This window comes from Syngnathoides biaculeatus, chromosome 8 (genome assembly GCF_019802595.1).
Source record: "Syngnathoides biaculeatus isolate LvHL_M chromosome 8, ASM1980259v1, whole genome shotgun sequence".
Taxonomy (NCBI): domain Eukaryota; kingdom Metazoa; phylum Chordata; class Actinopteri; order Syngnathiformes; family Syngnathidae; genus Syngnathoides; species Syngnathoides biaculeatus.
In genome coordinates this window covers 16,541,973-16,558,663 of record NC_084647.1, presented here as the reverse complement: position 1 = coordinate 16,558,663, position 16,691 = coordinate 16,541,973, and the positions used below count along the sequence as shown (strand labels likewise).

General features: G+C 41.4%; 1 protein-coding gene across 2 annotated transcripts in view; it reads right to left on the bottom strand.

Moving 5' to 3' along the window:
• Positions 1 to 11,420, bottom strand: part of LOC133504532 (protein furry homolog) — a 61,392-nt gene extending 49,972 nt beyond the window's left edge. Inside the window, exon 1 of one of the 2 annotated variants that reach the window (XM_061826861.1) lies at positions 11,096 to 11,420. In XM_061826861.1, coding sequence (XP_061682845.1) covers positions 11,096 to 11,288 — 193 coding nt within the window. In that variant the 5' untranslated portion in view covers positions 11,289 to 11,420. Of the gene's footprint in view, positions 1 to 5,606; positions 5,772 to 11,095 lie in introns of those variants that run through there. The other variant, XM_061826862.1, reaches the window with a different exon arrangement.
• Positions 11,421 to 16,691: the final 5,271 nt, after the last annotated feature.

Sequence of the window (16,691 nt, the reverse complement as noted above, 5' to 3'; positions counted from 1 at the left end):
TTTTACGCCAAAGGTTGTAAAAAAAAAATAAAATAAATAAAATAGACACCAGCCTTGTTAAGTAGCGCACGAGGGGACTTGTGTTCCATAGTGAAATGGAAAATGGATCAAATCTATAAAAGGGTGCAGTTCTCACGACATGACTATTTTTGTAACAAATTAAATACTACAGAGCACTTTGAGACTTGATAGTTATGTTTACTTTAACAAATAATTCTGTGTTTGATGACTGACTATCTACTCTAGGTTTTTGGTTGAAAACAATGTGACATTCTTTTTGATTTTCAGTAATTTAATAATTTTGAAGCAACGTGGACAGCGGAAGGAATACAATCACTTCAAACCCAAGAAAATTAATGAATGCAGATTTATCGCTTTAGACAAGGACGACACGAGGATCATATCAGTGCTGCGCTCTGATGGGTTGACACAGAGTGAGCTGATTGAACAGTTTCCTGTCATTGCTGGTTTTGTGATCAGCTCAAAGCAAACAAAATATTGCTTTGGTGCCATCGTGTGATGTTGTGGTGCTAAGGAACTATGTTGAAATGAGTTCAGGAGCTTTGTTTTGATAAACTTGAGCTTTGACGCCATTTTATTACATGTTGGTGCCTATGAACAATGTTGAAGTGAGTTCAGCAGTTTTATTTTGATAAAGGTTTTGCTTTGGCACCATGTTGTGACATCTTGGTGTGAAGGAACTATGCTGAAGAGAGTTTAGGTGCTTTATTTTGACGAAAATTGTACTTTGCTTTCATCTTGTGGCATCTTGGTGAGAAGGAACTATGATGAAGTGAGTTGCGGAACTTTATTTGGACAAAAGTTGTGCTTTGGCACCATCATGTGATGTTGTGGTGCTAAGGAACTATGTTGAAGTGAGTTCAGCAGCTTTATTTTGACAAAAGTTGTGCTTTGCTACCATGTTGTGACATCTTGGTGTGAAGGAACTATGTTGAAGTGAGTTTAGGTGCTGTATTTTGATGAAAATTTGTACTTTTCTCCCATCTTGTGGCATCTTGGTGACAGGGAACTATGATGAAGTGAGTTGTGGAACTTTATTTGGACAAAAAGTGTGCTTTGGCACCATCTTGGGGAATATATAATTAATGACTGCAATTACCCTGACAGTGGACATATTTTTATACAGAAGAGTAATTCATTAAAGATCTTTTTTGTGGGGGGTGGAACAGATTAATGGCACGTCTATTCATTCCAATGGGGGCAGATGATTTGCGATATGAGCAACTGAAACTGAAAAGTCAAGGTACTAATGTTTGCCACTGAAAGAAGAAGAAGTGGCACAATGGTTAAGCTGCTCCCCAGTGTGCTCCACTAACAAGTGTGTGTGATCACTGCAATGGGTAAAATGGAGAGAACAAATTTTGTGTGCATGCATGCATGTTTATGACATGAAAGATGATTCTTGTTCTTCTTGAAAAGAACGCACATGGAATTTGCTGGCCTACAATGATTACACAACACCAAGAGGAGATGATTCAGTTTGGAGTGATTGTGCTTCTGTTTGCACTGAAGCTTTTTTTTTTTTTTTTTTTTTTTTTTTTTTATGAAACAGAGTCTATTATGTCTCATCAAGGACTTTTTTTTATCGCCCTCCACTTGTCAGTCACTTTCACTCTCAAGGCGGTCCAGAAAAACACAAGAAACAAGAGCTGACCCCAGACCTGCGTGGCCCCAATGAAGGACCGCTAATCCTATTAGGGCGTCCTCCCGCTTACTAAGAGCTCTTAAGACCATGTGAGAACCTTGCGCACTGCGGACAAATACAGCCGAGCAGCAGCAGCAGGAGATATGAGATGAGATGCTGAATCATTGAATACACTGGAGCACAGTTGTCATATGATTGTGACTCAGGGCGGATTCGCACTGCAGGTCCCAGCGTCCAATTCTAAATAAATGCATATATGATCCATATCTAGTACTTCAATGTCCTGGACATGTCGAGTGACAAACACACACACACATATACATATAAAATATATTGATTTTTTTTTATGCTTATATGCACACTGACTGAAAATCCCCTCACATTCTACTAAAATATTTTCTCACACAAGGGCATATTATTTTTCATCCATATTTGCCACTGAAACATTCTGACACGAGCGAAAAGTTCGCAGAAACACTTCCAAACTTGTCACAGTTGCAGTGTTTTTGTGGTGTCGAGGGGGAAAATAAGTGACGCAGGGAATGCAGTAGTCAGACATGTGATTTGACTGAATGAAAAATGATGAAAAATAGCCGGGGGGGGGGGGTCTGGGGGCTGCAAGCATGATCAAAGGATGATCAGCAATTTTAACGTGCAAGTTTTATAAATTGTATTATTAATTAAATGTATCTATTACATCTCTAAATAAACGCTATTCTGTTTTCAAAATGTGCACAATATGATCGTTCATTATTTACGTGCATCCCTTTACCCCATACATTTCAAATACATATTCAACTACGTAAACTACTCAATTGAATTCAGATTTGCATCATGGCATGCAAACGTGCTTTCATAGCGTGTACATCGGATCCATTCAAAAACAATTTATTTTTTGTTTTTGTAAATGATTGAAACGCATGAGTTTGACAATTATTAATGTCATGTTTTGTTATCAGTAAATAATACAGACATTTTTCAAGTCATTGGTTCTGAACTGTCACCTCATTATTGACGACCCGGTTTGCAACTGGGGTTGGTTGTTACGATGGATCTTGCCTCTCAATACCGGGAGTAGTGGACGTAAACAAGGGATGAAGTTCGTAAGGTTTGTTGGCCTTGGGTTGAAATCCGAATGTAGCAGCTATGGAAAAGTTCATTTTCCTTGCTTCCTGTTGTTTGACGTTTTTGTCATTTCGCGTGAACTTCCAATGGCTTGAAACCTCTTGACCCATAGTCCATAGTATCCTGACCCCACGTGGACAATGCTTTACCAAGTCAATCGATTTTGCGAATGAAGTCGCTCAACAGAGTGAAATCTTTCTTCTTTCCAACTGTATCGACGATTTCTCGTTCCATCCAATCCCATCGGAACTTATTTTTGACGGATCAATTTCTTTCACTCGAGAGGCGTCTTTCCTCTTGAGTACCCCCGTTGTGTTGACTCAAAATTGGCCCCGTGAACCGCCTCGTAAACAACAACTGTTTGCATTGGTCAGGATGAACACATTTGACCAATCAACTGACACGTACCTAATCTTCCACCTCGCTTCCAAAAATCGGACCGGAAAATGAACGACCGTGGATTCTGGCACGGGTTATGGTTGGAATGTTGCAGAAATATGGAGATTTTTTTTTTCTAATCAATGCAATTTAAAAGGACATAATTCCCCCTATAAAAGGGAAAATCACATGTCTGAGTAGTACATTATTGTGCTGTATTCACCCAAACATAAAAGCCACAACTGTATCGTGGATTAAATGTAGAAATTCACAGAAAACTCAAGAATCACCAGAAAGAAGAAACCCCAGGAATAAACTCATCAGCATAACATGATAAAGGGGGCACGCGACCACGGCGACGGCAACTTTGAACGTCGACAGACTGAAAGAAACCAAAGAGTGAGATAGAAGCTAACGGAAGAGACGACGAGGCACAGATGGACAAGACGCAAATGCCTGGAGGTCGCTTATCGGTTGACACGACAGGGCTGCCGAGGGAAAAACGACCAAGATGAGCATAGAACACGGGAAAACAAGACCAAACATGAAACAAATGCTCTCACACACATAACTGAAATATTCAACTTGAAAAAAAATACCATGAACTTTGCAAACCTACGCACATTGACTGCGTGGGAGCTCAATCCACACTGTGTACCACTACATCATCACAGACCCATCACAAGGGGCATGTCAGGTAAATCCAGCCGTATTGGGGGTGGTGGGGGGGGGACAAGCAGTTCCGAGACGCTGACTCATCGCAAAGGGCGCAGAATGGGGCATGCCACGATACGATTGTGACTCAGTGCACCGCCGGCAACTTCTCGGAGGAGGAGGCCCCATCACTGTGGTGACGCTGTTGCTAGGAGACGATCAAATGGAAGTTTGACAAACAATTGACCCCTCCGTGGATATTGAGCAATCCGTGTCACTGACCAATCAGAGGCCAGAGATCTGCATAAACCAAAGCCCGTTTTTGCTCCCGCCATTTTCTCAGACAATATTGCATGGTCCAGTATAGGTTTAATTAGCGTTTTATCGCGTATTTGGGTTATTTAACAAAAAATATGGTTCAGAGGTGTAGTCACGGACTTTGTAATAGTGACGACAGGTATTCTGAAAGGCTAGTTGGTGGAGTTCGATTCGTACCCTTTCCAAAACCGAAGACCCAGTACGAAAAATGCCTTTGATGGATCAAACTTTGTGCAAGACCGCATCATCAACTAAATCCATCTAATATCAACTGGAACACATATGTTTGCACGAAGGTATGCCCTATATTTGATTTTCAATACATGTCTCGTATAAATGAATTCGAAGTTCTTCGCTAGCATAACACTGCTGCGTGTGAACGATTGCCACACTTATTCTTTGTTGAGCGATATTTAGCGATGATCGGACTGCACAAATGTATTGATTTATTGCTGGCTCGCGGCCGAAGCTTAACCAGACTGTGTTTGCACGAAGATATGCCATAAATTTGATTTTTAATACACGTCTCGTATAAATGAATGAGACGTTCTTCGCTAGCATAACATTGCTACGTGTGAATGATTGAATGAAATCAGAAGCATGGAGTCTGTCTCAGTTCAGAATGTATTGTATTGTATTTGCCATTTTTTACGAATTTTTGTCTTACGTCAGCACATGTGTCGTGACGTCACTTCAGGAGGCGTGGTTAAGTGCCCTGTACGCAGGGGTCAATTGCTGAGTGAAGGTAAAAAAATAATAATCATAATTTAACTTCCATTTCTACATTCATTCTACTACCATTTTTCTCAAATAGCCATAAATATTATCCGAACCATAATACGGGCAAAATGCAAATGATTAGAGGATTATTTGGGTTCATGGCTACCAATATGTCATGCAAAAAATAGAAAACGCAACACTAAAAAGCTTCTCCCGGCCTACAACAAATGACATTTTCACAGATGCTGACTGACTTTCATGCCTTTGCGATTATTAGCCATCGTAAAAAGACACTGAAATACAAAAACTTACACAGACCACAGGAGCTGTTGTAAACCACAGCTCACGGCAAGAAACTCACACGTAGACTCGTTGACATCATACGGCAGCAAACCAGGCCCCGCCTCTTTAAGGTACATGTCTGTCACTTTTTGGATTCAAATATGCGTGCAATTTGTTTTAAAAAATGTGTTTCGATCAACTAGAGGGTGTTTATATATGTGGGATATGTAAAAGTAGACCAAATGTTTTTATGGTATCTCTGTATTGTAGACTTTCACCTATCGAGGATCTTTCTGGGACTCATTCACAGTTATAAAAGCATTGCTGGTACAACAATCATTCAGACTGTTCAAGGTTACTGCTGGACTTTTCAGCATCTTTCAACTGCTCCTCACCCGCCAGAAAAAAGCTCTAAAATCAAGTTTGACACACGTGTTCTCGAAACCAACAAGCTGCAACTCACCGCCGCTCCATGACTTGAGCAGGGATCTGATGCTGATTTCAAAGAAGCCCGAGTCCTGCTGGCTGGCCATGACCGCCGCCAGCTGATCTAGTACTGGCGACGCAGTCACCTCTTCCCGGTGCCTCGGAGCCTCAAACCGGCGACTCTGGAGACTGGGAAGACTTGTTCCCTTCCTTCTTGGCCCCCAAGCTCGCTCCCCTCCCCTCCACTCTCTCTCAGCATCTCGCCATGGACAGCGAGAGGCGGGCGGTGGGTGGGAGTGCGAGTTCCCTTTAAATAATTGCGTGTGGAGGCTGAGAGCGGAGGGGGCAATCCTCTTAGCCGGCGTGCAGTTAATAATAACTACTGTTTGTCTGCGTGGGGTGCCTCGGGATGATGATGACGATGATGATGATAATGATGACGATGATAATGAGTGCATTAGAATGGCACGTTGCTCATCTCTCGGCCATGGAGAAGACTTGAAACATAATCATGGAACATCTGGGAGAGCGGCGCAAAGACTGCATTAAAGCGATCAGCGGTCGCATGGATTATCGGTGCTTAGTGAGCGCTGACTGTCGGCTTTTAGCCTCTTCGTGTACCGACAACTCTGGTCAAGTGCGCATGCGGCAGGACCTCGATGTTTGAAGTTTTTCGGGTGACGAGCCAATTCATCATTTTTTTTCCCTCAATTTTCCTTATGAGTGCCTTTTCAGATAATACACCGCGAGATGGAAGCAGAGAACTTCAAAACTTACGGCCAGCATTGGTTCGAAAATATATTGTCGTACAAGCGTTCCTCTAAAGTTTAAGAAATTACTTTTTTCATTTTTGAATAAGCTAGAGAAGTGTAAAAACGAATATATATATATATATATATATATATATATATATATATATATAATGACTTTATGATACTGGCACCTGCTAACCAAGGTGTGCATGGCAGTATTAGCAGCACAATGCCCATTGAATAATAATGATGCACAAACCTATTACTACTATATGGTTTTATGAAGTACAAAACGCTAGTTTGCTATTGTTCTCATTGAAAAACATGTTAAATATATTTCTGTGGGTATTTTTCAGCAAAATGGATCAAGGGTATTTCGATTCATTTCAATGGGAAAGATGACGACGATGGGAAAGTCATTAGTTTGCGCAGGGTCAAAACATAAATCCACCCATCCATTTTCTTCGCTGATTATCCTCACGAGGGTCGCGGGGTGTGCTGGAGCCTATCCCAGCTGTCAACGGGCAAGAGGCAGGGTACACCATGAGCTTGTTGCCAGCCAATTGCAGGTCACATACAGACAAATAGCCGCACTCACAATTACCCATAGAGGCAATTTAGAGTGTCCAATTAATGTTGCATGTTTTTGGAATGTGGGAGGAAACCGGAGTGCCCGGAGGAAACCCACGCGGGCACGGGGAGAAACATGCAAACTCCACACAGGCGAGTCCGTGATTAAACTTCAGAACTGTGAGGCCAACGTTTTACCATTTGCCCCACCGTGCCGCCCAAGACTTAAACTAAACCAGTAAATCAACGTAGTGATGCTGGGGGTTGAGAGCATAGAATTGCAATGCAATTTATGAAAAATAAAAGATGTATGACTTTGCATGACTACACAAATCCTACTCGCAGGCATCGTTCACATAAAGGAGGGCTGAAATCCTTGAGCGACCAGTTATGTCATCTACGAGACTTGAACATCATTAAGCTGTCATGTGTCCGCCCGCGTCGGCCATCGAAAAATGCGTCATGACTTTAAACGGCTTTTTGATGAAGAATGAAAAACAAGTCACGACAGTCAAATATCTGTGGTGGAAATCAGCCAAAAGGCCTCAAGGACGGGCTGCTTTTACATGCTTATGTAAATGTGTGTTGAACAAGGCGACTTGGAAACGGGTGTGGTGGCGTCATACAGAGGAGTTCTTCTTTTATTCCCAAAAAGATGAATTTATGGCCTCACAAAGGCGTTCATTTTTTCCCACATATTTTCCCAGCATCGAGTGTTGACTGCCAATTACTGCCTCAGAAACTGAGGCCATGTACAGCAAAGACTACCTACTGTGACACATGGTGGCATGGTAGCAGATATAATTTGGATTCCTGGGGGTGAGGGGGGGTGTCGATATGGGGTAAATTTGGTTACATTCATCTATAAAATGGATGAATTCGTTTGACCAGACATTCAGACTGTAATCGTTTTCACTGCATCTGCTATAAAGAGAAATTACTGCACCAGCCTAAGCGTGATGCAAATCAATTTCTGGATGTGACCCTGCAAAAATTGGCTCACTAGTATCTCAAAAATTAATAACTCAGCGGACCCCACATATTTGCAGTTCGGTATTTGCAAATTCTGACTTTTCGGGGGAGAATGTATTCTTGATTACTTGCTGAAAAAAAATGGTTTTTTTTCCACCCTAAGGCCGTTTTGCTGCTCTGGCCAGAGCCGTGTCTAGCATGAAAAAAGTTGCTTTGGCACCACCTGTTGGCAAGAAACTATGTTGAACTAAATAAAGGCCTTTTCGAAAAGAAAAAAAACGTGCTTTACTGCTATTTTGTGGCCTTTATAGGCAATTAAAAAGCTTTTCTTGTTGGCGGTCAATTGTGGATTTTGACTACATTTTCGCTCTAGGCCTCGGTATGTATTCCCCGTGAATAGCGGTGTTTTTTTTTCCCCCTTGTGGTCAACACCAGATATGGCAGAGTTGTTTATCATGATCAATTATTTTTTTTTCTTTCCAAGACCTGAAAATTTACAGGAAATCATCAGGAAACATTTTCGTTCAAAGCAGCCAACGGCAACCAACCAAATGCATCCAAATTGGAATCAGGGATACTAAACCGATGACGGCTTTTCGCCCACATTGTAAGACGTGAGCGTCACTTCTGATGATTCACCATAAAACAAGAAATTCAAATACTGTAACGTTTACTCTGTAACTATTACACAGTTAATAAAATTCAACTAGAATGTATACATAAATGCAAATCCCATCAGTGATGACATCATCCACGCTCTGCTGCATAATCCCGACAACGCTCTGCATCAAAACATTTATTACATAATGTACTTTATGGAAGAGACATCACTGGCCTATGGCAGCTTTTACTTCCCCCCCACACAGGTCCTTCACACCCGTAAAACTTTATGTCCAGATGTCGAACGCAACTCCAGGTCAAGTGGCACCACGCGAGATGTCAGGGGTGCAGATGAATTTTGATTTTCACAAAACAATCTCCTTTCTGTTTTTATTTTCGGAGGGAGAGAAAAAAAATCCCCTGTGTGCTATTTTTGGGCTCACGACGAACCAATACAAAGATTGTTTGCTCTCATACGGGTAAACAACATTTGAGGCCATCTTGTGGCATTACAGTAAAATTATAATATGCCAGGAATTCACAAATAGCTGTATTCTTCAGAAAATAACACGTGACCCCTCCCCCACACCCCAGAAAAAGGCAAATAAGTGAATATGTTTGTTTATGGTACTCGATATAGGCATCATGATGACTGACGACAGCTGACAACAAAATATTTTACAAGCAATCCTTCAATCTCCTCAGCTACTTGGTGGGGCACAGCTGCAATTGCCCCTAATTCAAAAGTTCTATGGAAACCACAGAAAAATTGCTGTTCCTAATTGCACCCACCAGGAATCAGATACGGGGTGAAGTCGGACGAAAACTGCTCATTAGTGAAAACCGCCATCAGTGCAGACGCCCGCGTGTCCATCAGATTTAATCTCGTTAACAAGCGTTTGCTGTAACTACAATTGTTATGTAATCGGGGAAAAATGTTAGTTTCTTCCCAGCGAAACAGAAAAAACATCAAAGGGACAAGTGAGACAACAAGGGACAAAATGAATGGCAAGCGCTCAATAGTCGTCATTGTCATGTTGGAGATTGCGCTCACGGCTTAAATACCGTATCAGTTTCTTACGTCTGTCAAAGATCCCCAAATGTTAACATGCGGTCTGAATAAGCCCACCCGTCGTGTACGTAGGAGTAGAAGGAAAAGGGCTGGGACACATTAAGACGTTATTAAGAGCATTATCAAGCACTGATGAAGGTGAGGAATGCCAGCTATGTGTCGACTCTATCTCTGCGCTACACCCCCTTCGGCCCCCAGCCGCCCCTTCACATCTTCGGACCTCCGCTCCATCAATGCGGGATAGATCATTTTACAATTGGAGGACATTTTCCCCTCTCAAAATATTAAAAAAAATAAAATAAAAATACTCACTAAAACGAGATTTTTCACCATGTAGAGGATTTTGTCGACCGGTTATCGGCTTTATCAGCTGACGTCGGGCACGAGGCGGGGTACATCCGGCAACAGACGCCAGCCGATGGCAGGCGGGCAACCATTCTCGCTGACATGGACAATTTAACAATTTAAAATCTTCACATCATCTATCATGCATGTGTTAACCCTTTTTTTGGAACATGGGAAGGGATTGGAATACCCAGAGATAATCCACACAAGCACAGAGAGAAATCCAAATCCACACACAAAGGCCAGGGGCTGAGTTTGAACCCATGACCTTTCATCAGTTAGACAGAAATGCTAATTCCTTTTTTAGATTTGTCCTATTTTATGATTTTTTTCAGCTGTCAATCAAACTAACACAACAATGTTCCTCGTGTTATCAAAAATGACATTCATATCAGTTTTTCTGTTTTATGATATCGCAGTTGTAAACTGTTCTTGCTAGCATAGCAGCTAACCAAGCTAGCATGTAATCTTTAATTCTAACATTAGCACTGTTTTGGAACGCTATAATGAAATAATAACGAAATTGAACTAGTGTTCACATAAAATGTTTTTTTTTTTAATTTAATTTTACAGGATGTATTCTGCAATATTTCCAAAAGATGATTTTAAAGTGCTTGAGTATCTATAAAACACCGCTAGCAGGTACTCGGAAGCGAAGATGCTAACATTAGTGTGGATTTGGAACTCTGTTAAAAAAAAAAAATACTCCGATAAAATTAGTGTTCACATATAAATTTGCTTCATTTGATATTGAAGGATTTATTCAGCAATATTTTAGAAGCATGTTTGTAAAGTGCCTCAGTATCTTTGACAGAGTTGCACCAAACGGGAAAATATTTGATTTGACAAATACATTGATCTCTGGACCAATCAAATTATAAGATGTTTGTTTGAAAACGACAAAAGATTGATTGTACCTAAATTACTTCCACTATCCCTAAATTCACAACATTTATCGAAACTGTACAGCATTTTTGCATATCTAAATTTTTAGGGTTTTTTAAATGTATTTAGGAAGTGTGACTGAATGAGTTTAAATGTACTTTAAAGTAGGTTGAAGGTGCAAAACTATGGAAGAAAATGCTCAAAACTCTTGGCCGCGCTACGTCGTCCAACTTGAATGACCCGCAAAGACTTGTGGATGGGGGTGCCAAATACGCTAAAGAAGTGAGACATTCCCAGCCGGTCCGCCAAATGACAATGATCTGCACCTACTTTCAAGTATGGTGGGCCTCTTCTTGTGCCGCATCTTTTTAAACTTCCCTCTAAAGTCCCGCGACGGGAAGACGTCCGAGCCGGCAAGGCGCCCCGGGACCGGTGAGGACGCCTCATCCTGCGGACGCTCCGTCCCCGTCCCGGCCTCTGAGCTCATGTCGCCGGGCGGCGAGCCCCCGCTGGCTTCTATCATTCTTCCATGTGAGGATAAAGTTCCCTTCTTTTCCTCCTACTTTCCCTTTTATTGCCACTTTGAAGGTCGGGAGTCTCTCTTTTTACTCGCCTCCTCTCAACTCTGCCGGCTCGTGTGTGCTCACCTCGCCACTTGTCAGGGCAATGGAGCGAGTTACATACAGTAAACTCCACCAAATTAAAAAAAAAAAAAAAAAAAGTAATGAATTGGACAGGTATTAAATTACTCATACAGCCCCTCCCCTCGCTCGGCCCAAAAGGCGAAGAGAGAAAAAAGTCAAGATGTAAAAAAAAAAAAAAAAAAAAGAGGAAGGGAGGGAGTGAAGGAGGGAACGAGAGCAACATCTCCGCCTAGTGAGTGTGTGAGCCCACGAGGCATTCCTCAATGCATATCCTGTATTTGTCTTGCGCTGGCGAAGTGGTGGCACCCCCGCCCCCGGCGGTGGGTGGCGCTCGTGAGCAAACAAGATGCAAACTCACACTGGGAAGCAAGCCACTTAATTGGGGAGGGACTTCCAGCAAATTCAAAGTCAAAATGAATTCGGGAACAAGACATTAAGACAGTTTTAAAAAGTACATCCATCCATTTTCTCAGCCGCTTATCCTCACGTGGGTCGCGGGGAGTGCTGGAACCTATCCCAGGTGTCAGTGAGCAGGAAGCAGGGTACACCCTGGACTGGTTCCCAGCCAATCGCAGGGCACATAGGGACATCCATTCGCACTCACAATCACACCTAGGGGCAATTTAGAGTGTCCAATTAATGTTGCATGTTTTTGGAATGTGGGAGAAAACCGGAGTGCCCAGAGAAAACCCACGCAGGCGCGAGGAGAACATGCAAACTCCACACAGGTTGGACCGGGATTTGAACCCCGGTCCTCAGAACTGTGAAGCAGATGCTTTAAGTCACACTTTCGTCCACCGGAGTGCCCCTTACTTTAATTATCCTGTTTAGTTCTTATTCTGGCAGCACGGTGGGTCAGCTGCTAAAGCATTGGCCTCACAGTTCTGAGAACCCAGGTTCGATCCCGACCCCGCCTGTGTGGAGTGTGCATGTTCTCCCCATGCGTGCCTGCGTGGGTTTTCTCCGGGCACTCCGGTTTCCTCCCACATCTCTAAAACATGCAACATTAATTGGACACTCTAAATTGCCCATAGGTGTGATTGTGAGTGTGACTGTTGTCTGTCTCCATGTGCCCTGCGATTGAGCTGCCAACCAGTTCAGGATGCACCCCGCCTCCTGCCGGTTGACAGCTGGGATTGCCTCCGGCACTCCCCGCGACCCTCGTGAGGATAAGCGGCAAAGAAAATGGTCACACTCACACCTAGGGGCAATTTAGAGAGTCCAATTAATATTAATGTTGCATGTTTTTGGGATGTGGTAGGAAGGCAGAGTGCCCGGAGAAAACCCACACAGGCACGGGGAGAACATGCAAACTCCACAGAGGTGGGACCGGGATTTGAACCCTGGTCCTGAGAAGTATGAAGCCAACGCTCTACACTTGCTCCACCGAGGCACCTAAGAAACCTTTTTTTTTTTTTTTTAAATAGCAAAAAGTCAGAGTCAAAGCAATCTCAAAATAAATGAATCAAATGAAAAAAAAAAAAAAAAAAACTCGAGTGAACACCTGATATTACTTTGACCAGCACCGCAGGCTGCCACCTTCCTCCGACGTGAACCAGTTTTTCCTCGTCTGACCTACATCAGCAATACAAACAGCTTGTGTGTGTGTGTGTGTTGTAAAGGCGTATTCCTGTTTTCACAGTGACAGCATGGAACAAGCAGCCTTCGTGCTCCTTTTCAATCCACTTTTCTTTTTCCTTTTTTTTTTTTTTTTTTTGAAGGCCTTCTTATTGCAGGACACAAGAACCAAGTCCCACATTCATGTTGTCACCAAATGAATACTAAGCCTCCCGCCGACATGTTTTCGGCCCGGTGATGCCCTTTTTAATGCAGCTGCCAGCAACTGTTGCTTGTGTCAAAACAAAAAAACAAACAACAACAAAAAAAAACAATTTAATTTACGTGTCTGTGGGTCATTGGAGAATCGGAGGATATTTTCTGTGCGGCCCGTGAAATGGCAAAAAAACCGGGCTGCAAAAAACCCAAACATGTACTCTACTTGTTTTGTGGATGAGTTTTCCTGGGGCCAAAATGCAATTAGCAGCAGCAAAACGATTCATAAATAGCTGTCAAAATACAAAGTAGCCCTTGAGCGCCACAAAATGACTTTTTCTCGTTCTTCCCTCTTGATGAAAAAAAGAGAATTAACTGATAAATAGAGTTTGGAATAAGCTTTTTGAAGGGGATGATTTGATTGAAATGTCTTACCTATGACATTGTAAATAGAAGTAAATGTGATGTGAAATTGAATATAAAGACTGTTATGAAAAGCTTTTTTTGTCATCTAGAGGAAGTGGAAAAAAAGTGAGCTACATGACTCAGCAGAAATGACATCATCACGCTAAAGTAGACCAAATAGTTAGTCCTCCTACCGTTCATATTTTATTAAAACATGACGTTAGCCTTGATTTGCAACCCTACTGTCAATACATACTAACACTAAATTATCATTAAAAACACCTATATGTTCTATAAACCATGAAGTTTCTTTGCCTCTTATCCTCACAAGGGTCGCGGGGAGTGCTGGAGCCTATCCCAGCTGACAACGGGCAGGAGACGGGGCACACCCTGAACTGGTAGCCAGCCAATCGCAGGGCACATGGAGACAAACAGCTGCACTCACAATTACACCTAGGGGCAATTTAGAGGGTCCAATTAATGGTGCATGTTTTAGGGATGTGGGAGGAAACCGGAGTGCCCGGAGAAAACCCAAGCGGGCACGGGGAGAACATCCAAACTCCACACAGGCGGGGCCGAGATCAAACCCAGGTCCTCAGAACTGCGAGGCCAAGGCTTTACCAGCTGATCCACTGTGCCAGTATCAGATATATCCAGCAATATTTTTTTAAGTCTCGTTTTTTTTTCCAGAGCAATCTATATGACATGACCTATGAACTATTCCGACCCCCCCCCCCCCAAATGTGTACCGTTGATGGTTGAGCCGGACAATTCAATTCATACGATGATTTATGACATGGTTTTCTTGCAAACGTAACCAAAAAAAAATAAACATTGAGTTTTAAAATGGGATTTAGTCTTTAATCTCTTACTAATTTCAACCTTAAAATATATTAAAATTGATGCAGCTGTTGCTTTATACTCGATACCTATTCCTTTTTAAATAAAATACTATGTATTCAGGACCAGAACTAATGTAAAGCCTATCCTACAATAATGGAGTAACAGTGCACCATCTAGCGGTCAAGGCATATATGATTTCTTAAAGATTTTTATTTAAAATATATCTCTTTTCCCATAATGAAGGGACCCCTCCAAAAAAAAGCATGTTATCTGATTCAGCTATTTATAATGTATGTTTCAGTTGAATGAAAATTTCAGGTTTTATTTTATCCTATGAATTACTGACATCATAACTACCATAATCCAAACGCAAATATTGTAATTTGAAAAATTGAAAAACAAACCAAAAAAAAGTTCAAATCCCCAAAATGTGCTTGTTAATTTTTTGTTTTTTTTCCACGTGGTATATAAACGTCTAATTGCAATCATTTTTTTAAAAAACAAAATAATTGTGTTTCTTGTATGATATTTAAATTATTTGGTATGTTGAATTTGGTGGTTCCGTTGAGTGCATTTTTATAATGCTTAAATTCAGCTGTTCACACATTTTATTCCGTTAAACGTATCACTAAGTATTCCCTGGAACATTCTACGGGTCGTGGATTTCTGTAAGTTTTCTGGAACACCACAATATTCCACAAGGTGGCGCCAACGCCCTACCTAATAGGAAAGTAGCAATTGTAGTAAAGTAAGTGTTGAAGTTCTAAATTTCCACTAAAAGGCAAGCTTGTTGCGTCGGGGAGGAGTTACATTTAGCCTGGGTTGTCAGTGGAAGTTACCGAGCGTGTTTATTGCATATGCACTTTTATGTACACTTCTGGTTCATTTTGATGAAATGAATCATCTGTAACATTTTTATTTTTAATGACAACGCCACATGAGTTTAAAATGATAAACAGTTTCAGGATCTTTGTGTGTTGACTATATACTTTTTTGATTTCTAAAGGAGTAATAACAGTCAGTGATTCGCAAAGTCTCGTAGCACAGGTGGTTGGTGGGCACCCTCCGGTGGTATCCCTACATTAAATATTAAAATCTATACAGTATAGTACTAATAAACTCCAATTCAATGCACTAATTGACTGTGACCAAGTTGACCAATGAAAGGGCAGTTCATGTCACATGTCCAAACGCAGTGCGGGAAGGACTACGGAATGAGACCGGCAGAGATTATTGAGGGGGAGTCAAACACCGAAACCAACGGCGGGCCCGTTTCCATGGCGAGACGCTTTTAGATTTGCACATGATGAATAATTGACAGACATCAGGCCTCCTCATGTTAGCTTGACTGCCGAGCACGTGGGCTCTGTGTGGCGTTACGCAACAAGCGCACCAAAAACTACCCGACCTAGCTTAATGCTAGCTAACAAAGCAAAATGCCAAAGATCGGCTAACACACAGCATTGGCATTCCAGGGTTGGAATACTTAAAGCAACATTTTTTTCTTTTTTTTAACACAAACAGTGAGGCTCATCTCACACTCTCAACAACTCTCACAGGCATTTATTCTTTATCCTCTGCAGAGAACAAATAATATTTCTGAGGCTTGGTGAGCTGAGATTGGCTGTGACTATCATGCCTTGTCTAATTACGCCGAAAAAAAGACAAACAAGGAAGTAACAGCCGGCCTTGACAACAAGGAAGGAATGGATGCCGTTTGTTGTCATCGCTGTCGTCATAGTAAATGATTTACTTATTTTCTCTCTCTCTCACCTTTCAATATAGTTTCAAGTTTCAGAATGCAAATTAGCAAAGTGAATGAGAATACCAATGAAGACTTTTTTTTTTTCATTTCCATGGTTGCAAAATCAAAATTTTAATATAACTGCACGTAATGTAATTTCATTTAATGTCCATGCTATTTTGTTTCAGTAGATTTATATACAGTATATATATATAATTAAATAAATAAATTGAAAATAATATTTTTGGTTTGTTTTCTCAAATGTCCCGCCGCTATTAAGTTGAGTCATTTAAAAAAAAAATAGTCCCTTTATTTTGTTCCGCTTTTGCGTAACCTAAAGGCAGAATTTCATAGAGAAATGTCATCTGCACCATTATTTCATAAATTAAAAAATGTGTATGCTTTTGGTTGACATCGATATTCCATTTTTTGTGATGTGTTCAACATTTTTCATGTGTGGGTGACATGGAGACAAAAACTTTAAGACAAATTAGTATACAATAGTTTTTTTTAATAT